The sequence below is a fragment of the Babylonia areolata genome, chromosome 27, assembly GCF_041734735.1.
Source record: "Babylonia areolata isolate BAREFJ2019XMU chromosome 27, ASM4173473v1, whole genome shotgun sequence".
Lineage (NCBI taxonomy): Eukaryota > Metazoa > Mollusca > Gastropoda > Neogastropoda > Buccinidae > Babylonia > Babylonia areolata.
This window is the reverse complement of record NC_134902.1, coordinates 26,330,984-26,356,863: the sequence shown is the minus strand read 5'-3', so window position 1 is coordinate 26,356,863 and position 25,880 is coordinate 26,330,984. Positions and strand designations below refer to the sequence as shown.

The following is a 25,880-nucleotide window of genomic DNA, read 5'->3' as shown; positions in this document are numbered from 1 at the left end:
TAACCATTAAATTAGCTCCCCTGAGAGCTCTTTATCTCCTGAGTTCCATTAGCTAAAAATTATTCACCTGATTGTCATATTGATGGCAAAAGTTTTGCAAGTTTGTACGAAGCTCAAGTTGTGTTTGCAAAGCCATGGCTGAACGCAGACAAACCCCAACACTTGCATGAGTATATGAAGATTGTGGACTGAATGAGAACTGCGTGAAGTTGATGCCAAAGAGACAAATACAGCGCGAGCTTCGTCAACAACACTGGCAGTACTGCTCTACACTGATAGTTGAAGTCGAACCAGACAAACCAAAACCATCCAAAAAACTCTTCTCATTTGTAAAATCGAGGAAAACTGAAATCAACGGCGTTGCACCCCTAAAAAAATCTGGAAAACTTGTTACCGACAACAAGCAGAAAGCGGAAATTCTAAACAGACAATTTCAATCTGCCTTCAGCAACAGAGAAAACTTCACAGAGGATGAGTTCAACCAAAGATGTCCCATGCCCCCTCGAAACCCCCAACAACCTCTCCTTGAGCATATAATCATCTCTACCCCTTTCTCTGTTCCTTCCTCTCCTTCCATTCTCTTTCTTTGTTTCCCACCTCCTCTTCTACCCCTTACACCCCCATTCCTCTCCCTCTCTGTCTCTCTTTCTCTCTCTTTCTCTACTCACCTCCTGTTCTTAGCTCTCTTTTATTCATGATTCCTACGTAACCTCGACCCTACCAAAGCCCCTGGTCCAGACCTGATCAGCCCCAGAGTCTTGAAAGAACTAGCGACGGAACTAGCCCCGGCGCTCGCACTCCTCTTCCAAGCATCTCTCAACACTGGAGTTGTCCCAGAGGATTGGAAAACCGCCCATGTCAGTCCTGTATTTAAAAAGGGCGAACGATAAAAGGCAGAAAATTACAGGCCCATCTCACTGACCAGCATACCCTGCAAGTTGCTGGAACATGTACTGGTCAGTGCCATCATGGAGTACTGTGAAGAGCACCAGATCCTCTGCAAGGAACAGCACGGTTTCCATCGCGCCCACTCGTGTGAGACGCAACTGTTGGGTTTTGTCGATGAGGTCTCCAAAGCGCTTGAAGATGGAAAGCAGGAAGACTTGCTGGTCTTTGACTTCAGTAAAGCCTTTGACAAGGTGAGTCACAGCCTACTCATCAACAAACTTCGATACCTTGGCATCTGCGGCCAGATCAATGCATGGATTGAGGAATTCCTACGGAACAGGAAACAGTCCGTCGTTGTCAACGGGTCAAAATCAGAGTTTGCTCCAGCAGAGTCAGGGGTACCACAGGGCTCAGTTCTTGGCCCGACTCTATTCCTACTGTATATCAATGACCTGCCGACTGGTCTGACCTCAACAGCAAGGCTCTTCGCGGATGACACGGCCTGTCATACGAGTGTTTGTACAGCGCAAGACCAGAAAATCCTACAGGAAGACCTCGACAAACTCGCCACCTGGGAGAAGAAGTGGAAAATGTCCTTCCACCCTCAGAAGTGCACCACAGTTCATATGACTAGACGTTGGACTACCCTCCACCACGACTACCAGCTCCACAGCTATACGCTCCAGGAGGAATCCCAGGCAAAATACCTGGGCGTTACCATCACGCATGACCTGGACTGGAAGCCCCATATCACCAACATCACTAAAAAGGCAAACAAAACCCTAGGCTTCATCAGAAGAAACATCAGACTTAACAGCAAGTCCATTAAGCAGGCTGCATACAAGGCACTGGTGCGACCCATACTGGAATATGCTGGAACGGTATGGGATCCCTACACTGAAGAAAACATTGAGGCAGTGGAAAAGATCCAGCGGCGGGCAGCAAGGTGGGTCTCGCACCGATTCCGACAAACATCCAGCGTTGAAGATATGCTCAGCGATCTAGAATGGCCAATGCTGCAGACTCGCAGGAAAACAGCGAGACTCACCATGTTTTACAAAATCCACCACGGCAAGGCCTGCATCAATTCCCAGCACCTCCTTCCGTCAGCGCCAGAAAAAGCTCTTCAAGGCGCTCCCACCACCTCCACTATGACGTCCCACAGAGCCGCACAGACTATCGTCACAAATCCTTCTTCCCAAGGACCATACCGGAGTGGAATAGCCTTTCTGCAGAGACTGCGTCGACGCCATCCCTGGCTGCCTTCCAGGCCAGAACGGCATGCCTCCACTAACACCCCCCCCCCAAACCCCCCCCCCAAACCCCCCACCAAATCGGAAACAGACCTCGCAACACCCCTGTGGACTAGAAAACTATGACATGTGCTCATCCGACCGGAGCGGGAAGCTTTTTTTCCTAAGTGAAAAAGTGCGGCTGATTTGTCTTGATGTAGATGTTGGCTGCCTATACCCAAGAAGACGACGCTGATTTTGATATGCAGGGGAGTGGAAGGAGGGGTTGCTTGACGAAAATGAACACAGACAAACTCAGCTGATTCAATATGCAGGTGGGTGTTTACAAGGTTTCTCAGTTTATTATTTGCTTTCTGTTTGTTGTAACAATGCATATAAATGTATTTGTGTGTGTTTTGAATGTGTTAGCTGTGGTAAGTATCTTCGTCAGTCACTGATCAGTGTATGTGTGTGAGAGTCAGTCACGTGTGTACTGTGTGTGACCAACGCTGCGCAAGGAGGCGTGGCTTGCTGGCTGGCTCGTTGTTGATGACAGTGTGTGTTGCTCGTCTAGAGCTTTCTGTGTATTCGTTCCCGAGTGTGTATTGGTTTGTTGTTGTTGTTTTTGTTGTTGTTGTTGTTGTTGTGAGCTTTCTGTGTATTCGTTCCCGAGTGTGTATTGGTTTGTTGTTGTTGTTGTTGTTGTTGTTGTGTGTGTGTGTGAGTGGGGGAGGGGCGGGGGAGGGAGGAGATGTTTACAAAACTGAAATCAGAGAATGATATACAGAATTGTATGCCTAAATTACTTCATAAATGCAACACCTGTAGAAGTGTGTGTGTGTGCGTGTGCGTGTGCGTGTGTTCGTTCGTTCAACAATAACAATGCTTTATCTATCTATTTGTGTGTGTGTGTGTGTGTGTGTGTGTGTGTGTGTGTGTGTGTGTGTGTGTGTGTGTGTGTGTGTGTGTGTGTGTGTGTGCTTTATATTGTATGCCTAAATTACTTCATAAATGCAACACCTGTAGAAGTGTGTGCATGTGTGTGTGTGTTGTCATTCTGTTTTGTATGAGAAAGAGAGAATGAAGGGGGTGTGGCATACCATGAACCAGTTTCAGTGTGTATGTGTGTGTGTGTTGGGGGTTTGAGGGGTGGGGGTAGGGGTGTATGCGTTTGTATTTCAGCTTCTGAAAACAATCAGAAATAAAATGGTTCCATTTCATAACCTTTTTATATGTAAAAAAACAAAGTCTTTTATGCAATGTGTTTCAGGTATGCAGCATGGTGATAGACCTTGTTCGTTAGGAAACTGGAAGTCAGTGAAAAGTTCAGCCCCTTTACCTTGGGACGTCCGGGTAAGGCAACATGGCGACTGTCCGCTGAAACTGAAAGTGTGCTTGAATCCATGAAAGTTAAAGAACCGAAAGAGTATTTAAAAAAAGAATGGACAATTGATAAGTAGCACGAAAGTTGAACTTGTTCGTCTTGCAAAGATTTTCAATTGTTGCGGAACCAGAAACGAGAAGGCAAAGTCAAGTCAGTTTCTGCTGTCACAGAGACATCTCGCAGATTTTTAACAACTGAACTGAAGAATAAAATATCGCTCCTGTGTGTGAGACCCATTCATTCAGAATGTATATACATTCTAGCATTTCATATTGTTGCTACATAGTATGATAGTATGAGTGAGTGAGTCAAGTCAAGACGATTTTATTTCATGATGGTAAACTGAATAAGCAACAATTGCTTTTTTACATCAATGAGTGTGTGTGTGTGTGTGTGTGTGTGTGTGTGTGTGTGTGTGTGTGACTGTGTGGCCAAGAAGAAAGCTTTAAAAAAATCTTCATTCACAGATGATAATCTGACTGTCTTACACAATCTGTCAATACCAATGATCCACCTGAATCAATCCGCTCTCAACACACACACACACACACACACTCTCTCTCTCTCTACAAATTGACACCCACTACTGTAACCCCCTTCAGTCTAATTTTTTTTTTACAAAACAGTCTTCAAGGCCCTAATAAGCCATCTTTCACGGTGTCATCAGTGTCAGATTGGTGTAAAGGGGGGAAGCAAAGTTGTCAGATCATTACATATTTTCTCTTCCAAATTTGTTAAATTTTGTAAAATTACTCAATTTAATGTCAGCAGCATTGGTTTCCACTGCTGATGCAGAAGTAGCAATGATGTCTTCTTGGACTTGCACATCTGACAGCTGTGACAAAAAAAGAAAAGAATATATTATTTTTGCTTGAATGTTATGACATTTGTTTTAGTTAAACATTTTCAGTCAAACTCCATACAACCCCCAAAATGTGTCAGATCTATTCACTGCATTATGCATGTGAAGAATCTCAAGCCAGTGAGTTGTTTAAATTTGCAACAATAACAATGCTTTATCTATCTATTTGTGTGTGTGTGTGTGTGTGTGTGTGTGTGTGTGTGTGTGTGTGTGTGTGTGTGTGTGTGTGTGTGTGTGTGTGCTTTATCTATCTCTGTGTGTGTGTATATGTGTGTGTGTGTGTGTGTGTGTGTGTGTGTGTGTGTAAACATTCATATTGCCCATGGAAGTAGCAAGGATCTCACTGTCTCAGTATCACTGTTACAGCACTTTCTGAAAATGTGCAAGCATTTCCACATGAAAGAAGTATGTGCTGACAAATGTTGTATAGTGGAAATTCTTTGTAGTGTTTGTTTCAGGGGTACACTAGTCAGTTTTGTACTATGTGTCAGAGATGCATATATCTGTTCTGAATAAATATTACAGCTAAGAATGTGACCAAAAAACAAACACACACACACACAAAAATATTGTTGAATGATACAACATTGGTGACTGGAAGTTGAAAAAGACAGGCCAGCTGCTGTACTGTAATTCTCCATTTTAAAGGTTAAATTGTGCTTTTGGATTCAAACATTAGACAGATAAGTGTGTGAGAAATGAAGACAGTATAATTATCCCTCTTTGAGAAATCAGACCCCAAACATTCTTAGGCTTGGCTGTTGAATTGAAACAAATATATTTTGAAACATAAAAAATGAATATTCAATTCAAAATGTCACATACCGTGCTTGTTTTGAAGACCATGTTCGTGAAAAGTGAAGAAATATCATCGCCACTGAGGGTGCGGTCCTTTTCAGTTCATGAAGTGATTCTGAGCTCGCCACGCTCTATGCAATCGGTTCGTGGCTGGTATTCGTTGCGATGTCACCTTTTTTTCATTGAAGTTTGAACAGCACACACAGTAGTTCTTTCCTCCCATTTTCCCCAGACCCATTGTGAAGCATTTACACAAGTACAATCGACGAACTCTCAACTTTCGCTTTTAGAGACTCCCCAAGAATTCTCTTTCCGGCGAAATCAAGGGTAAATTACTCTAATTTTTTTTTTCTAACGAACAAGGTCTATAATCATGATGTTCGTCCTGGACCATCTGGAGTTGACAACTTGCCACAAACCTGCAGCTGAAGACCAGCAGCAGCAAAACCAAAGGGCAGTAAATCAGCCTCCAACAATTCTGGATTACAACAAAAACATGGGTGCCATGGACCATCATGACCAACAGCTGCAGCCCTACGATGCCACAAGGAAAACCCTGAAGTGGTACAAATATCTGTGTTTACATTTTCTACAAATTGCCCTGCTGAATGCACACATCCTCTACAAAAAAGCAGGTAACAGCAGTACATTCCTGGTTTCCAGAAGGATGTAATTAGTGCCTTGATTTTTGGTGACCAAGACCCAGACACTGCTAAAGATGACCATGCCGTTTGTCTGTGTGGACGACACTTCACTGATATCATCCCACCTACCCCACAGAAGGCCCGGCTACAAAGGAGGTGCAGAGTCTGCTGGAAGAAAGGACAAAGAAAGCATGTGAGGTTCTACTGCCCAGACTGCCCCAGCAAACCAGCACTGTCTTGATTGTTTCGCAAGTACCACACACAGCGTTTTTACTGGCGATAGATGCTGGGTGAGTACACCCTTTTCATTCTTTGTGTGGACTGTGTTGGAGCCTTATGGACCTGGACACTGTTGCTCAGCCTTGACAGTGTGTGTGGTTGATCACAACAGTCACAAGAAAGACTGGTTGATAACCTGGTTGATGATGTAGCAGCTACATGATGGAATGACAGTCCCCCTTTTTTTTTATATTGCATTTTATGGAATTTTTGTGTCAGATTGACTCATTATTTGAATAGGTGAGTATTAAAAACAAAATCTTGGTTCATTTTCTTTTCATCTGATATACTTTTATGCACTTATCTTCAGTACTTTCTGAAATATAAGCAAATTAAAATCATTAGCGTGTTTTTCAAGTTTTTTGACAAATTTCTCAACATAGGCTATAGCAAAACATACTAGCAGTGAAGGGGTTAAAGAATAAACATAAGACAAAACAAGAAAATAACAAATTTTAATCAAGTCACATTACATTGTCATTGTATCCTCTCTGTTTTGTATGAAATCACACAGACGCATACACAATCACACACAGAGAGACACAAATGACACACTCACATAATGTATATAATCATATAATCATAATAATGTATTGTGTTACAAACTTTTCCGAATAGGTTTTGCTGTTTTGAAAAATATGTATCAAAATCTCTACATAATGATGATTACATCAAATCTGAGCATGACAAGAGCAAGAAACTAACCCAAAAGCTCCTCTGCTGATGGGCTTGAGTAGAGCAAAATCGTCTGCCTCTGGCACCTGTCCATGAATACAAATAGCATTCACTGATTCCATCACATACCAGATCAATGCCTAGCTAGTCAGTCATGAGAATGACAGAGTTCTAAGCAGAGAGAGAGAGAGACAGAGAGAGAGGGGTACAGATGTTTTATTCAACATAGGCCATGGCCCTTCATTAACGGGTGGTGCAAACAAACATTACAGAGTTAATATATTCAGATATGTAACATAAGACAGTTGTAACCTGAAAATGAAAAAAACAAAACAAAAAACAAGCAAAAAAAAAAACCCAGTCATTATCTGCATTTAGTCTTATTCACACAGAATGACAAAAAAGAGGAAAAACAGCACACACTCAATTGCATATTATTATATTTCTAATCTTTAAGGCTTTGTACAAGTAAACTGCTAGCTGTTTATTATCCTTACTGGATGACATAAGCAAATACAGTCTGAACAAGGATATTTTGAAGGTATCAGCCGATTTCTAAGATCATTTAACACAGGACAACAAAGCACAAAGTGGAGTTCACTCTGTCGCACTTTTACAAAAAGGGCACACAAGGTCACTGGAAACAAATCAGAAATTCCAAATCTAAACTTTGCCATGATACATTTTAAATGTCTATAGATCCATATTCATAGCCAAATAAACTGGTACCGTATGTCTCAATCTAATCTGTCTATAAAAATCAAAATGATTACTATCTTGGATATGGCTCAACCATTCCTGCCAATGACAGTCGATTAGTCTCGAGTAAAGTGTTCGTAGAAATCCGTTTATATCCTCTACTCCTTGATTTAGTCACACATAAGCAAAGCCTAAATCAAGCAGTTTTATTCTCACCTTCGATATCCACTTACTAGTTCTACTTCTATTATCCAAATCATTTAACATGTTCACGATGTTGTAGGCTTTCCTTGGCAGTCTTATGTTTTCCATTAGCATTATTTTTTACCAATAAGAAATACATCTGATAATCAAATTCAAATATATCAGACAGCGATTAGTTTCAGCATAGATTAAATCATTATGTGTCTTCATACTCGCCCCAAGATATTTCTTTAATGCCAATAAATGGACTTTTTCACAGTGAATTGCTGATTCATAAAGACCCCAAATTTCAGATCCGTATTGTGTGATAGGTTGAATCTGACAGTCAAATAATTTCATAAACAATTCAAAAGATTGATTTTCTAAATTGAATAATTTCAGCTCCTTATTGTGTAATAGGTTGAATCTGACAGTCAAATAATTTCGTAAACAATTCAAAAGATTGATTTTCTAAACTGCATAATTTTTGCATGGTACAGAAAAGCACATATTTCACTCTTCTTGCAAGGTCTTTAAATGCAACAATAAAACTAAGTTTTGACGAAAACTAAATTCCCAAGTATTTATAAACATTCACAACTGGCATAAGTATTCCATTGTAAGTCCATTTTTCTCTGATCCCCAAATACCCCCCTTTTCTAAACACAATTAAATTACTCTTTAACATGCTGACTTTCAACTGAAGTGAAGTAGCACCTTGATTTAAATTATTTAACTGTTTGCAATCCTATAATTGTTTCAGACATTAAAACAATATCATCAGCCAAAAGAAATATAAATATTTCTAAGAAGTCACCAGTAAACTGTGCACCATGCTTTCCATGTCTAAGAACTTCAGAGATCAATTCATTTATGAACAGAGAGAACAAAACAGGGCTACATACGTCTCCTTGCTGAGAGAGAGAGAGAGAGAGAGAGAGAGAGAGAGAGAGAACAAGACAAATTATCATCAAGGATAATAGATAAGCACTGGCGCACTTTTTTTCATCCAGTCCCCACCCTGAAACAGGGTCTACACTACACAATACTACATTATATATCATTATATGTCACTGCATGCACTACACAATGCTACTTAAAGTCATAGCATGCAATTACAATACAACATAAAGGCATAAGAGAGAGAGAGACAGGGAGGTAGGGATCGAGACAAAAGATAGTGTAACATTTTACAGCAACATACTAATGTTGTGATGTGCATAATGTGACTTTAGTTTGAAAAAAAGAAAAAAAAAGAATGTGTGTGTGCGTGTGTGTGCACATGCATGAATGTGCGTACACTCATACAGTATATGATGTGACAATGAAAATGAGAAAGTGAATCACTGTCTGGGTTAGAAAAAGCATTGGCGACTCTCTCTCTCTCTCTCTCTCTGTGTGTGTGTGTGTGTGTGTGTGAGTCACATTTTGGTGTGTGTTGAACTTGATGTAATGTGTAATGCAAACAAGCAGATTTCTGGATAGTGTGCTATATAAATTATAAGTACCCATTATCATTATTATTATCAATGACATCATTATCACCTATGACAATCTGTATGCAGACTGTCAACATGGTTTTAGACAGAAGATTGTATACAACACAACCCCTAGAAGTAATTGAATTTGAAGATCTCACAAAAATGATATAGGGGTAAACCTGTAGACATAATTTATTTAGACTTTAGAAAAGCATTTGTCTCTGTACCACATCAAAGACTCTTATTAAAATTAGCTTCATATGGTATTACTGGAAGCATACTGAACTGGGCAAAAAACTTCTTGTCAGAAAGAACACAGGTAGTTAGAACTGGAGAAAAAATGTCAACAAATGAAAATGATGTTAGTGGTATACCACAAGGTAGTATACTTGGCCCAGTGCTTTTTACAATATACAATATACAAAAATGACCTCCCTGAAAGTATAGAAAGCAAATGCAAAATATTTGCAGATGGTACTAAACTTTACGGAAATGCACAAAATAATACTACACTACAAAAGGACTTATATAAAGTTAGAGGGGGACTGGACTGATAGCTGGAATCTATATTTTAACGTATCAAAGTGTACGAAAAAATCCAGAAAATAAATACCATATGATAATAGAAGACACCACACAGAACACTGAGAAATGTCAAAGTGAGAAAGACATTGGCATAACTTTCGATAAGACACTATCATTTGACATACATATACAGCATATAATAAATAATGCCAACCAGATGATAGGAATAATTAAGAGAACATTTACCTATTTGGATGAAGACAGATTTCTCAAACTGTATAAAGCATTGGTTAGATCACAAGTGGAATATGGTAATATTGTGTGGCACCCATACCTCAAGAGACAATTTATAGCTATAGAAAGGGTACAAAGAAAAGCAACTAAGTTATTAAAAGAATGCAAATCTATGAGCTATCAAAAGAGACTTATATACTTAAATCTGCATTCATTAAAGGGTAGAAGGCTAAGAGGGGATTTAATAGAAACTTACAAAATGTTAAATTGCTAAAAAAACAACAAAAAAAAAACAACAAATAAAAACAATAATGGAATGCACTAAAATAGTCGAGCAAAGAGTTGACTATTCCATTGAGCATCATCTATAATAAGTCACTTAAAAGTGCTTCCATACCAAACAACTGGAAGATGGCTGAGGTAACAGCTATTTACAAGAAAGGGTCAAAACAAGAACCAGGTAATTTTTTACCAGTGAGCCTGATATGACATGTATAGTGTGTAAGATTTTAGAATTTTTTTTACTATGATGAATAAAACAAAGTTTCTTGCAGAAGTGAATTCGCGAACACCGCCCAACAACAACAAAAGAAGAAAATAAATAAATAAAATAAAATGGAAGAAGTGAAGATAAAGATTCGATGGTGACATAAAAAGGCCAAGAGGTATAGGCAGATGACTGCCAGTCCCTATCCTACTACTACTAAAAAAAAAAAAAAGAAAAAAAGAAAAGAAAAAAAAAAAAAGTATAATGAAGTCAATGTGGATAATATTTTTAGAATGCCAGATTATTAGAGTACAAGAAATTCAATGGTGAAAATTTGTAATGAGCACTGCAATACTAACCTAAGGAAAAATTCATTAGCTAATACTATAGAATTGCACAAAATTTAATATGGAATGCACTACCTATCGAAACTAAACTTGCACAAAATAGAAAATACTAAGGTGTTCAAAAATCTCCTTGACGTGAACATCAATTTAAAAGAAAAATGTATTGACTTTGACGGGTGGTTTACAGTACTTGTAAAAGAAAGCATATATGTATCCCACAAATAGATGGAGACCGATATTGAAGGGGACATAAAAAGGCCGAGAGGCCTAAGCAGTCAAATGCCAGTCCCTACACTACGACTACTACTGCATGACTCAGTGTTTTTTTGTTTGTTTTTTTAATTCTTAATTATTTTTTTTTCAAGGCCTGACTAAGCGCGTTGGGTTATGCTGCTGGTCAGGCATCTGCTTGGCAGATGTGGTGTAGCGTATATGGATTTGTCCGAACGCAGTGACGCCTCCTTGAGCTACTGAAACTGAGTATGCCGTGCCTTGGCTTCGGAATCATTTCTGTCTGATCATGTCACACATTATTATTTCTAGTCATCAATAGGGATCCGTCTGAAACAGTCTCTCTCTCTCTCTCTCTGTGAAAATTTACCTTGGGGGGATCTTGTTTCGTTTTTGTTGACGTTGAGTCGCCGTGGCTGTCCCCTGCAGCATATTCACAACTTCCACTTTCACTGCTAAACGTTCCACTGGTCCCGCCTTTGCTGCTCTCATTTCCTGGATCTGCATTTTCTTTCTCAGGATTCGAATGATTCATTTTTCAATGAAGTCACGCTATGAAAGCAGTCGCCTCGAAATATCCTATTTACCCACAAAATTTGAAGTCAAATCCCTTTCGAAACCGCCGTGAGCGACCACTCATCAGGAGCAATGACGTCACGGAACTTGGATTGTCAGAGTTATTTCCCTTCGTTCCGACCAGCTTCAACAGCACTTTTGTTGGTTCGACGATCCGATTTGTTCGAACTTCTCGTGCTCTTGATCAATTAACAAGTGTAAAATAGAAAAGCAAAGGAAAATAGGAAGAACGTCGACAAACTTGATCTTGAGGCAAGATGTCCATATATCGATAAACCTGGCTTTGTGAATGGCTTCGACCAGTACGATTCAGTTGAGAGTGATTGTGTCTGCGTGTGTCACTTTCGCTGTGTGTGTGTGTGTGTGTGACTTCTTCGATTTTACGCCTGTTCACAAAGACAGAATAAAGTACGCGCGCACGCACGCTCTGTTAGTGTTCTGTCAGTGTGTGTGCTTGTATGCACTTATCTAAACAAGATTTAGATCAGTGGCTTGTGAGCGTGTGTTTGTTTTTGAGTGGCGTGTCAATGTGTCCAGTGTGTTTGTGTGTGTGAATGATTCACTGTGTGCTTTGTGTGTGAGTTTGTGAATGTGTTCCGCTGTGTGTGTGTGTGTGTGTGTGTTGTGTTAGATAGAAGGAAGGGGAGAGAGAGAGAGTGTGTGTGTGCATGTTTGTGTGACTTGTGTATGAGTTGGGTGGGAAGGTTGGTTTCCAGCTGTGTGAGCCAACAGCTCAAGCACACATATACACACCCACACTATCACAGCACAAACCAAACACACACACTGACACTGCACACACACACACACACACACACACACACACACACACACACACACACACAGAGAGAGAGAGAGAGAGCAGGGTAAATTTCACATAATTTCACCTCAATATCTGATAGGGATAAGATGCTATTCCTCCCCCAACCCCCAACACTCTTCCCCCCCCCCCCCCAGGTTTCCATTTACTCTTTTTGTATACATTCTAAAGTGGGCAAGTTTTCATGTATGTTCTCTGTCTTTTGTATGCATCTGACATTTGCCTCAGGTGAAGGATGGAATTTTCACTTCAGCACACATTATAGTCCCACTTTTTCTCCAGTACTGAATCCAGTCAGAAAGAAAAGATCCTCAAGCAGAAGTATTTTCAAAATCCACTGTCCTGTGTTATGTGCTTACAAGTCATTTGTTCACCCTCCCCAGCCTTTTGAAATGAATTATGTAAAACCTTTTGGTATTATACCTACATATCATGGTACAATTGTGTTTGTCATGAGAATCTGTCATGTTTCCTGCATGAAGATTAGATGGTCTTTTCATGAAAATTTCAAAGCAATCAATTATTACTGCTACTTCTTACGCAAAGGATTCCACAAATTGATGCCACAAAAAATACATGATTGTAGACACAATCTCATTTCAGTCATGATCATCATCTGGCGACAAGAGGTGCCTCTTCCCTTGTGACAGAGAAAGCAGTAAAAACTGTAACACTGTCAGGAAAATCGCAAAACTGGGATATCATGAGTAAAATTTTAACTTTTCAATATTTCTTCTCTATTCTTCACTCTTTTGACCTTCTGATAGACCTTCCGCCCCGTGGTACACACAAGACATTCGACTTGCAAAACGCAAACGTCGCCAATTGGAACGGCGATGGCGATCAACAAGACTGAAAGTCCACTGAAAATCAAATCTTCCGCCGAAAACAAATAATAAAGTCAAACATATGATCTCATCAGCGAAGACAAACTTCTTTTCTTCTCAAGTTCTCGATGCCACATCCACCAAATCTCTTTACTCTGTCATGTCAAATCTACTCGGTACTGCAAAAAAGACTCCTCTTCCTTCTGCCTACACTTTATCTGAACTCCCCAATGTCTTCTCCTCTTTCTTTTTGACAAAGTCCAGAATATTCGTACCATCTTAGACCAAATGCCTTTCCAACCTACTCATCCTGATACTCAATTCAACGGCACTCCTCTCCATTCCTTTAATCCATTAACTGAAACAGAAGTCCATGAAATCCTGAAAGAAATGACAATAAAATCCTGTGAGCTCGATCCTATACCAGCCTCTGTCTTTTCCCAGTGTGTCTCACAGCAAAACTGCAATCGTCCGGCCTCTCCCGAAGAAATCCAACCTTGACGTAAACATTTTGAAAAACTACCGACCAGTTTCTAATCTTCCATTCCTGTCCAAACTCCTTGAAAAAGCTGTCCTGAAGCAGCTCCGTCAACAATCACCTTTGTTTCAACAATATCATCCACCCATTTCAGTCTGCCTATCGTGCTGACCACAGCACCGAAACTACTCTCCTCCACATCCTGAATAACCTACTGCTAGCGTCCGACTCAGGACAGATCTCCCTTCTCACTCTTCTCGACTTGTCAGCCGCCTTTGACACGATAGACCATTCAATCCTTCTTTCCCGTCTTCATTTTACATTTGGTATCAACGGCACTGTTCTAAACTGGTTCAAATCTTATCTCACTGATCGATTCCAGTCTGTCACTGTTGATCATTTCCAGTCTGAACCCGTTAAAATTGAACACGGAGTCCCACAGGGATCTGTTTTAGGCCCAGTGCTCTTCACACTGTACACTGCTCCTCTCGCTGAAATTATCAACCGCCATAATGTCAGTCATCATTCTTATGCTGATGACACTCAACTCCAGAAGAGTGATACCCCTGAAAAACTGTCGTCGCTCTTGCAAGAAACATCCAACTGCTTCCTGGATATTCAAAATTGGATGACTCTAAATAAGTTACAATTGAATGCGGACAAAACTGAAGCAATGATCATAGGAATTAAACAAAAACTCTCTTCCATCACAACTGACACAATCAAACTTGGCAGTACATCCATCCCTCTTTCCAGTTCAGTCAGAAACCTCGGCGTTGTCCTTGACAACACACTGTCCATGCAAACATTTAACAGTCAGACATGTCAATCCTGCTACTGCCAACTGCGGCGCATCAGTTCCATCCGGAAATATCTGTCCATTGACGCAACATCTAGACTTGTCGTTTCTCTCATTCTCTCTAGCCTTGACTACTGTAACTCTCTATTGTCTGGTTTGCCTGCTTCATCCATTCAGTCCCTTCAGCGCATACAAAACTCTGCTGCCCGACTCGTCCTCAGAAAGAAAAGATCTGAGCACATCACTCCTCTTTTGCAACATCTCCACTGGCTCCCTGTCTCACACCGAATAAAGTACAAGATCAGCACTCTATGCTACAAATGTATTCACAAATCAGCCCCTTCCTTTCTCTGTGGCTGCCTTCTCCTCTACACTCTATCTCGCTCACTACGATCAGCTTCGTATCCACTCCATTTCCGCATACCCATATTCAAACTCTCGACTGTTGACCGCCGTTCTTTCTCTCTCTGGACCTTGCAATTGGAATGAACTTCCTCTTTCGCTTCGTCAGTCTCCACACTCAGCTCTTTCAAGTCTGGCCTTAAAACCCACCTCTTCCCAAAATAGCCTCCCTTGCCTGCCTCTTCCTTGTCTTCAGCTTTTCCAGTTTTAGGGTTATGCGTGCGTGAGAATGACTGGTGCGAAAGCGCTTAGATTTGTCTATGCACAAGATTCAGCGCTATATAAATACCATTATTATTATTATTATCATTTTGTTTCTGGTGTTTTCTTTATTTTCACTCTGCTGTGCCCAAGGTGAAGAGATGGGGCCCAGCAGGGTGATACTTCAACATATCACAGGCAGGCTTACTTGAAAACAGAAACCTTTTGCATTGACCTTTGCAGTTAATCTCTCTCTCTCTCTCTCTCTCTCTCTCTCTCTCTCTCTCTCACACACACACACGCACACAAACACACACACACACACACACACACACAACACACACACATACACACACACTCAACACACACACATACACACACACTCAACACATGCATACACATACAAACTCAATCACACACGCACGCACATTCACTCTGACCCAAGCTCTTTCTCTCCGTCACTCTTTCTTCCCCCCTAACCCTCCCCACCTTTTCAGCTCAGTTCAATCAAAAATTTCACAGTAGAAATGTATGTTTGATTCTGTGAATATATAGATATGTCTGTCACTGTGTGTATTACTGTCTGTGTGTGCCATTGTGTGTGTGTGTGTGTGTGTGTGTGTGTGTGTGTGTGTGTGTGTGTGTGTGCGCGCGCGCGCGCATATCAGTCAATCAGTGTGTGTGTATGTGTGTGTGCACATCAGTCAATCAGTGTGTTGGGTGTGTGGTATGATACAGACTGTTGTGAGCACAGTGTGTTGGATGTGGAGAGGGTGTGATGTAACGCAGCCTGTTGTGAGCACAGTGTGTTGGATGTGGAGAGGGTGTGATATAACGCAGACTGTTGTGAGCACAGTGTGTTGGATGTGGAGTGGGTGTGATATAACGCAGACTGTTGTGAGAACAGTGTGTTGGGTGTGATGTAACAGACTGTTATGAGCACAGTGTGTTGGGTGTGTGGTGTGACACAGACTGTAGTGAGCACAGTGTGTTGGGTGTGTGATGTAACACAGACCATTGTGAGCACAGTGTGTTGAGTGTGTGGTGTGACACACTTATGAGCACAGTGTGTTGGGTGTTTTTTGGTGTTAGACTGTTGTGAGCACAGTGCAGTGTGTTGGGTGTGTGGTGTGACACAGACTGGCGTGAGCACAGAGTGTTGGGTGTTTGGTGTGAGATTTTGCCAAGTTTGGCACTGGCGAAATTCAGACAAAATGTTAAAGTTTTCCATGCTTTTATGTTAAAAAAAGAAACTAGTTTCTCCACGCTGGGCATACACAGGGAAGACGTACGGTATGTATGTTAACCCCTCCCCCACCCCCACATGCACATACACACCCTGTCCCAATCACTTTGTAACACCTCTCGCATCATCCCACCTCCCCACCCACTGCAGACAGCACCTTCCACCTCCCCCAGTAATGGGTACAGGGAATTTTTTTACGTGATTGTGTGTGTGTGTGTGTGTGTGTGTGTGTGTGTGTGTGTGTGTGTGTGTGTGTGTGTGTGTGTGTGTAAACAGGAAAAACAAACAAACATGTTGTTCCACTTTTGAAATTATGATTTCAATTTTTCAATTATGATTTTTTTTTTCCATTCTCTCGTTCCAGACGAGGCACTGTAGAATGGCCACCAACTGCAACGAAGAACGTCTACTGCTGGTGGAAGAACAGACGGAGAGGGGCAGAGGGTATGGCGCTGTTGGGGGCCAAGAGAACACCAGGATCAGCAGTGACTCATCCGTGGACACATCCTCTGAGATCTGGTTCAGTCATTACCAGAGCGACCCTCATGAGTCCCGTGGCGTTGTCTATCCATCCTTCTGGCTGCCCATGAAAGCGAAGGGTTTGGAAAAGAAAGCAACATATGTTCAGGTATATTTCGACAGCTGCTTACGCAAGATAATGCACGCGCGTTTGCACACCCACACCCACAACCCCCCCCCCCCCCCCCCCCCCCCACACACACACCAAGTCGAAGGAAGCCACAGAGGTGCGCGAGACATTCTTCGAACGTGAATCTAGAAACCCACCGCATTACCTCACTATCCACAGGATCTTGAGGATTCAAAACCCCCGCATGTGGGCACACTATTACAGGTAGAGACACAGTAGTAGTAGTAGTAGTAGTAGTAGTAGTAGTAGTAGTAGTAGTAGCTGATGTTATTTGTTACAGAAGCAGCAGCAACAGCAGCAGAAGCTGTAGTAGTTGTTGTATGATTATCATCACCACTGTTGTTGCTGGTATAATAACTATTGTTATCATCATCATTAGTAGCAGTTGAAGTAGTGGAGGTAGTAGAAATAGTATTAGTAGTGGCAGTAGCAGAAGTAGCAACAACAGTAGCAGCAGTAACAGCAGTAGTAGTAGTCGTGTTGTTATTATTATTATTATGATGAATGATGATGATGGTGATGGTTAGCATCATCATCATCATCTTCACCATGTACCATTGTGATGATGTGATGGTAGTAGTAGTAGTAGTAGTAGTAGTAGTAGTAGTAGTAGTAGTAGTAGATGTTATTTGCTGCAGGAGCAACAGCAACATTAGCAGTAGCTGCAGCAGGAGTTGTGTGATTATCATCACCACTGTTGTTGCTGGTATAACTATCATCATTATTATAATCAATAGTAGCTGTTGCAGTAATGGTAGTAGTAGAATCATCATTATTGTTGTTGTTGTTGTTATTATTATTATTATTATTATTATTAGTAGTAGTAGTAGTAGTAGTAGCAGCAGCAGCAGCAGCAGCAGCAGCAGCAGCAGTAGTAGTAGTAGTAGTAGTAGTAGTAGTAGTAGTAGTAGGAGCAGCAGCAGCAGCAGCAGCAGCAATAGTAGTAGTAGGAAGAGCAGAAGCAGCAGCAGTAGGAGTAGTAGTAGTAGTAGTAGTAGTAGTAGTAGTAGTAGCAGCATTGTCACCAGCCACTGTTTTGTCCAGCTTTCGAGAACATTCAGTGCCTGCTGTAGTCTGTAGTTGGCAGCTGTGAGGTGTCCTTCAGAGCACCATAGGACAAGATCGTCTGCACAGATGGCTCCCTGGACTTTGCGTGGCATATCTTTGACAATGTCATTGATAAACACGAGGAATAGTGTAGGACTGAGGACACCTCCTTGAGGAACTCCTCTCAGTGTCTTCTTCCGACTGTATGCTCCATTGACATGGACGGGCCTTCCTATTGTTCAGGTACTGCGAGATCCACTGGTACTGGGAGGACCACTGTCTACAGCCAGTCACACCACTCTTCTGGAGCTTCCTCCGGAGGCCATCCTTTCAGACTTTGTCGTATGCCTTTTCCATGTCTATCCACACCGTCAGTGAATGCTGTTTGTCCTGGAAGTCATCCTCGATCTTCTGGGCTATGCAGGTCACTTGGTCCTCAGTGGAATGATGTTGGTGGAAGCCTGCCTGCTCTGGAGTGATGATGTTTTTCGTCTTCAGGTGCCAAACTAGGCGTGAGTTGATCATACGCTCTAGGAGCTTGCCCACGCAGCTGGTGAGGCTGATGGGGCGATAGCTATCAGCCCTGGCTCTGTCATTGCCCTTCTTGTGGATGGGTACCATATCAGCTTCTTGCCAGCTCTGTGGAACATGCCCTGTCTTCCAACTGTTGTTGAAGAGAGCAAGGAGTTTGGTCTTTGCTTTGGTGCAAAGGTGTTTTAGCATTTCGTTGGTGATTTTGTCAGGACCTGGAGATTTTTTGTCCTGCAAAGACTTTACGGCTTCTTCAAACTCCTTTAGTTTGAAAGGCATGTCCATATATTCAGGTTGGCCTTGGTCATCCTGATGATTCTTTTTTGTCATGGACGTTGTTTTCTGTCCTCTGACACAGTGATGTTGCTGATCTGCTCATAGCTGTCTATGAAGCAGTTTGCTGCCTCTCTCCCTGTCACCATCTCCTGGTCTTTTTGAAGCACGACAGACGCTGACCTTGTCTCTTCGTTGTTCATGGCTTTGGTGAGTTTCCAGAGTTTGGAGTAAGTTTGACACTAACAAGATGAGTAGCAGCGGCACTTCAGTTTGAAAGGCCTGTCCATATATTCAGGTTGGTCTTGTTCATCCTGATAATTCTTTATTTCGTCATGGACTTGTTCAGCCGGGTTTCTATAAACTTGAAGCAAGTCTCCTAAACTTAATGTTTTGATGAACGTATACAAGCAGACCTGTTTCTTTCGGATTGACTGGATCTTTGCGAATAAAATGGTAGTTTTGCATTATAAGTTCTGAGTCAGATATGTGCTGAGATAATTTTGATTCTGCGAAACCAAATATGTGAAAGCCTTTACCAGAATTATACAATATATGGGACACATCACTTATATATTTACCACATGATTTTTAGAGATACCCAACTCTCAAGCCATCTCTTGATGGCCAAAGATTACACGTATTGGTCATAATTTTTTTGATTGATTTTTTTAGATGGCCCTTGAAAGGGCCTGGAGGGAATAGTAAAAACAGGAACACGGTTAAAAATCAATTAAAAAAACCCCTTCAGACTGGACAGCTCTTCATTTCTTGGCAATCTTCTTGGCAGCAGCCTTCTTGGGAGTCTTGGGCTTGCCTGCCTTCTTGATGGCTGGAGCCTTGGCCACCTTTTTGGATTTGGGCAGCTTGGTCGGTGACTTGCTCAGCTTCTTGGTAGACTTGGCCTTCTTGGGAGACTTGAACTATTTAGCCTTGTCAACGGACTTCTTGGACTTGGATTTCTTGGTCTTGTCAGTAACCTTGGCATTGGTGGCATCCTTGGCCTTTGGCAAGAGGAGTGGAACACCCAGACGGACAACAAGCTTCGGTGCCTGCCTTCTTAACCTTCTTGGCTTTCACTTGACTCACAAAGGATATTTCCTCTTTGTTCTTTCCTAGATTGAATGAGCCAGAGGCTCCAGTGCCCTTCTGGTCTTCACTCTAGCCCTCAGCGCCCGTTTCAGATGAGCGTTAATGGTGGGTCCATTGATAACCTTGTAGTTGGCTAAGATGTACTTGAGGATGGTATGGCGGGAAGAACCACTGCGTTCGTTCAGGGACTTCACAGCAGCAGCGATCATGACGTTGTACTTGGGGTGCTCTGGAGGCTTGGCTGGCTTCCTGGGCTTGGCGGCCTTCTTGACAGGAGCAGGGGCTGGTGAAAAGTCAAACATGACGAAGAATTAAAATGGTTGCCTTATAAAAAAAAAAAGAAAAAAAAGAAAAGAAAAGAAAAGAAAAGAAACACTTGCGGATGGGACAACTTGTTTCCTAACCATCTGAAAAGGTGAAGAGAGAGAGAGAGAGAGAGAGAGAGAGAGAGAGAGAGAGAGAGAGAGAGTGAGTGTGTGTGTATGTGTGAGATAGAGAGATAATGTGTGTGTGTGTGTGTGTGTGTGTGTGCGTAAGAGAGAGAGAGAGAGAGAGAGAGAGAGAGAGAGAGAGAGAGAGAGCTTATCATCTTATAGATATCAATGTCATGCTATATTTCAGATAATAACCATATATAAAATCGTATTCTTTTCATGTTCAATTTTTCATTTTCAAATGAAGCATGTACGGTTTCTAGTCATTGAAACAAAGAACAAAAACAATGTCACAGATGTTTGTCCAGCATTTTGCCGTAGTTAGCAGATCAGTTTGCACACACACACACACACACACACACACACACACACACACACACACACACACAACACACACACACGCCCACACACACATGCAATATTAGCACCCAAACAACCAAGCACTCCCTCAGACATGCAAACTCCTCTCGCTCCTTCCCTCTCGCTTTCCCCCTCTCTCTCTCCCTCTCTCTCTCACACTCTTTCTCTTAGTGTGCTATTTGTATTGTTATGTGATGTTTGTGTGATATGATGTTCACGTACCCCTTCATCAGGGGCCTTAGCCTATACATGAAAAAGTAATCTTGAATATTGAATCACTCTCTCTCTCTCTCATGTTCACGAGCGTGTATGCAAGCACGCACACACACCAGCCGCCGTGGCGAAGTGGTTAGTGTCGCGGACTGACCGCTGGGAGGACGCGGGATCGAATCCCAGCGGAGGTGGGTTTTTCGGCCCGTGGCCGGCTCCTACCTAGAGTTGAGTGTGCTGTGGGCTTAAATGGGGAGACTGGGACCACACAGTCGAGTGTCATCCACTTCAAGGATGTGTTTTTGGGTGTGTTGCTCTAATTACCTGACCAACACTGCAAGTGTCTGTATATCTCGGGCCTGGTTAACGCCGGGATATCATTATGACAGGAAGCGTAGAGTACAGCTTTGTCACGCAGTCCCAAACCAAAATGGACCTCCATAGCAACATCGTCATCATCATCGTCATCCTCCTCCTCCTTCATCGTCATCAATATAAACAAAATAGTCTGAAAGTCTGTGGCCATTCATGCCCTGCTCTCATGGTGACCTCAGTTTCGATACCCCTCTACTTCCGTGCTTGGGGTGAGTCCTGTCAATGTCGTCAGTGTCGGCAGATTCATGGGGGGCTGTTGTTTGAGGGACGTGGTGGCGGTCTCCACACTGGGAGGGACACTCACTCAGTCTGGCTCCACGACTAAGCCATTATTGTCGTTAGTAGGGGGCTTAGTAGGTGGTGTCCTCAGTACGTTAAAACAGAACAGGCACCACTGAACACCACCGAAGTGACTCAGCAGCAGTGCAGGGTCTCCTCTGGTGTGTGGCCTCCTGGCGACCTAACATCGATGCACACACACCAACACACAGACACTCACACACACTAGCACACAAACTCTCTCACACACACATACACACACACACACACACACACACACACACACACACACACACACACACACACAGAGTCTCACACACACCCCGACACAGACACAGTCACCTGTGCATACAAACTCACACAGAAACAGAGACACTGACACACAGACACAGACACGTAGACACAGGGACACAGGAACACAGACACAGACACACGTAGACACAGCCACACAGAATCAGACAGACAGACAGACAGACAGACACACACACACACACACACACACATACACAAACACTGTCACACACACACACACACACACACACACACACACACACACACACACACACACACACACACACACACACTGTGTGTGTGTGAAATAAAATCTTGACTTGACTTGACACACATGCCATATGGCAAGGCAAGGCTTACAACACAAGGCCAATCGCGAAGACAGAACACGTGACTTTATACTCCTGGTATCTACCCGTCCCTATCCACTTTATCTACCCGTCTCCATCCACATTATCTTGACAACAAACACAACAGTGTCCGGGGACGTTCACGGCGGGGTTCAATGTTTGTTCAAGCATGACCCTTACACACTCAGCACACAGCTGTGTCGACGACAGCAGTTCTCAACCAACCAGTGATCCGTCACATGTCAAAGTGAACCAATGGCAAGCTCTGAGCAGCTGTGAAGGTAATTGTGTGACGTAATGGATGGTGGAGAGGAGTTCCACGTGATGTCACTGATCATGTGACTGACTCTTCGCGAAAGTTCTGTTCCTGTTGTAGCCCTTCAACTGTGTGGAGAAGTGAAGGTGCTGACAGGTGTGGACTCTGGCTTGGAACACAAGGTGGTGGTATGTTCACGTCTTGTCGTTTTGTTTAGTCTCCCTGTTTGAAATTAATTTTTCGGATTGATCGCAGCGTGCAAATGATTTCATACTGTACATAGGAATTACCACTACGTGTACTTTTTTTTTCTAGTTGTACCTAGGAATGAAATATCACCACATGTAAATGTTCTTCATGTTGTACATAGAAATGATCTCCATGTGTATAGTTAATATTTTCCAGGTTGTATATAAACAGGAATTATCACCACAGTGATTTTTTTTCATATTGTAAAAAGTAACTACCACTATGTGTAAATGATTTTTTTTCCTAATTGTACATAGGAATGAATGATCATCACATGGAAACGTTTTTCATGTTGTACAAAGAAATGATCTCCGCATGTATTGATTAATGTTATCCATATTCTATATAAATAGGAATGATCACCATGTGTAAATGTGGTCCATGTTGAACAAAGGAATGATCAGCGCGTGTTTTGTTCAGTGCTGGATATGAGAAGTTCTGTTACATTTGTTTAGAAAAAAAAATCATTTATTTATTTTTTTTGTGTATCATTTTATTTATCTATTCATTTTTTGTTTTCATCTTCTTCTTTTTTTTTTATACAGGTTTAGCGAATCCCTCTGCAAGTCAGTTATTTTCCCATGTTAACGCGATACATGAAACATCTTATTGTTGTTTTGTTATTCTTCTTCGTTTTCCCTTTTTCCGTTGCTTTTTTTTCAGGCAGACCACAGAAAAATTAGCTGTATATTCGGATTTTGGCAATCCTATTCATTTATTCATTTAATTATTTATTCATTTCTTTCATTCTGATTTTAAAGTTTCTCTATGCACCTGAGAAAGGGTAAAATATCAGGCACCCACCTGCACTATCCCATGCCCCCCACCACTGAATCTCCCTGTCCCAGCCACTCTATAACACCTCTCACCTCCCCCCCCACATCATCCCCAACAGTACCCTCCAGCTCCTTCATTAATGGGTACGAGAGTGTTTTTTGACTTTTGTTTTAGTTTATCGTTTCTGTTTGGTGTTTATATGAGTGTGTGTGTGTGTGTGCGTGTGCGTGTGTGCCTGCGCGAGTGTGTTTGTAAATGGCAAATTGAAACAAAGCAAACATGTTTTTTCATCTTTCTAATGTAGTATTTTATTTTCAATCATGATCTTTTTTTAAATTCTCTCGTTTAGACGAGGCACTGTAGAATGGCCGCCAACTGCAACGAAGAACGTCAACCGCTGGCGGAAGAACAGACGGAGAGGGACAGAGGGTATGGCGCTGTTGGGGGCCAAGAGAACACCAGAATCACCACTGACCCATCCGGTGTGTGTGTGTGTGTGTGTGTGTGTGTGTGTGTGTGTGTGTGTGTGTGTGTGTGTGTGTGTTAGTGTACGTGTTAGTGTGTGTGTTTGTTAGTATATATATATATATATATATATATATATATATATATATATATAATCATATCATGCGTTTCATGTAAAAGAAAATCGCAACAATTCTTAAAGATGTTTAAGTATCAAGGTAAATAAGAAATGCACACAGTTGATAGATGTATTAAAGATGCTTTATTGAAGATGTTCTAATTAAAATTACTTCCAGAATACTATAGGTAATATACTAACTAATAATGAGCAAACTCTAGGTTTTCGTGAAGATTTAGTCTGGTAATCTTGATCAGTTTCTGGCAGTTGTTCACTGATATGTGTATATACACATATTTTAGAAACATAACAAAATGTTAACGACTTATATGACCGCAAGTGCATATTGGTGGTTTTTGTGGCTGATGGGGAAGCAGTATACTGAAAACCATGAAGTTGTGAATGAGACTGGATTAACTATAAGGTGACGAAGGAGGCGTTTTATATTTACCTATAATTATTTTGTGTGTTTATCAAAGTGAACATGCCCTCTGAGAGCTGGTTCCGTCATTACCGCCATCAGAACAGGATCGACGTTGACGAGTTCAGTGGCGTGGTGTTTCCATCATTCTGGCAGCCCATGAAAGCGAAGGTAGGTGTGGAAAAAAACAATATATTTTAAGGCATGTTCCCACAGTTACTTTCACAATACAATGAACGCGCACGTGTTCGCACACACATGCATCCACACACAGCACAACAAAACAAGAACAGAAAACTAGACACTACACTGAATGATATTGGACTCCACGTTCTAATGCTGAGTCTAGTCCTCAGACACAGTGGATATGAAATCATTGCCACGACGGCCACAAGAGACAACCAGACCTCTAACTATTTAACTTGTAATGTTCCAGACTGTGGTTGGAGTACCACTGGATCCAAAGTCCAAGGAAGCCAGACTGGTGTGCATGTTGTTCTTTGACAATATTTCTAGGGACTCTCCGCCTTACCTCACCATCCAGAGGATCTTACGGATCCAGAATCCCCGCTTGTGGGCACACTATTACAGGTAGAGTGAGACACTCAGTTAAGAGTAGAAGAAGTAGGCATTGCAGATGTTGTAATATTAGTAATAGTGGTTGGTGTTGTAGCAACAATGGCAACAGTACCTGTAGTAGTAGTTGTTGATGTGTGATTATCTTCACTGTTGTTATTATTATCATAATTATTACTATCATTATTATCATTTTTTTTAAGTAGTTGAAGCAGTAGTAGTCGTAGTAGTTTCATAATCACCATTGTTGTTGTTGTTCTTCTTCTTATTATTATTAATACTATTATTATGTATCATACCAGTCTATTATCATTATTATCATTATTTTACTAAGAAATAGTATTATCGTTATAATCATTATTATTATCAGAACTAGCAGTAGCAGAAGTATTTTTATTATCATTGTTGTTGTTATGATGGTGATCATCATCGTCATCTTCATCATTTTCAACGTGACCTCCTCCTCCTCGCCCTCCTCCTTGTCCAGAAAGCGGCAGCAGATGCGGAGGGCCAACTCTGGCAGGCCGGTGGTGGAGTACCGGCTGTTCCACGGGACACGGGCAGACAAGGTGGACAGCATCTGTCGGAAGGGGTTTGAGGTCGGCCGGGCGGGAAGCTCTGCCGGCTGCTACCTTGGGAGAGGTCAGTTCAGTCAGTCAGCCAGTATGTGAATCGGTATGTTGGGCAGTCAGTTTGTTGGTCTATCTGTCAGTCAGTCATGTGTCAGTCAGTCAGTCAGTCAGTCAGTGCTACAGAAACTTGAGAGCCCAGATTGGATTGATCAGCCATTTACGACCCCACGCTTGAAAAGGAGAAAGAACAGAACTGT

At 41.9% G+C, this 25,880-nt stretch overlaps 2 protein-coding genes across 2 annotated transcripts in view; both read right to left on the bottom strand.

Moving 5' to 3' along the window:
* LOC143301296 (serine/threonine-protein kinase greatwall-like) overlaps window positions 1-11,579 on the bottom strand; it is a 46,589-nt gene extending 35,010 nt beyond the window's left edge. The window contains exons 1-2 of the mRNA XM_076615497.1: window positions 11,320-11,579; window positions 6,793-6,848 (exon numbers count right to left, since the gene is read on the bottom strand). Of these exons, the coding sequence (XP_076471612.1) occupies window positions 6,793-6,848; window positions 11,320-11,484 (221 nt within the window). The 5' untranslated portion in view covers window positions 11,485-11,579. The remainder of the gene's footprint in view (window positions 1-6,792; window positions 6,849-11,319) is intronic.
* Window positions 11,580-19,562: 7,983 nt separating this feature from the next.
* LOC143301042 (histone H1, sperm-like) lies at window positions 19,563-20,192 on the bottom strand. The gene is made up of 2 exons (XM_076615045.1): window positions 19,959-20,192; window positions 19,563-19,721 (listed from the first exon to the last, which is right to left on the bottom strand). The coding sequence occupies exons 1-2, from the start codon at window positions 20,190-20,192 to the stop codon at window positions 19,563-19,565; spliced, it is 393 nt and encodes a 130-aa protein (XP_076471160.1).
* Between the last annotated feature and the right edge of the window lie 5,688 nt (window positions 20,193-25,880).

What these genes read in the sequence shown, in the direction of transcription:
- LOC143301042 (XM_076615045.1), bottom strand. Translation starts at nt 20,192, where the DNA reads ATGTTTGACTTTTCACCAGCCCCTGCTCCTGTCAAGAAGGCCGCCAAG. An exon ending in AACGGGCGCTGAGGGCTAGA is followed by an intron (nt 19,722 to 19,958) that starts GTGAAGACCAGA and finishes AAGGCTAAATAG; the next exon opens with TTCAAGTCTCCCAAGAAGGC.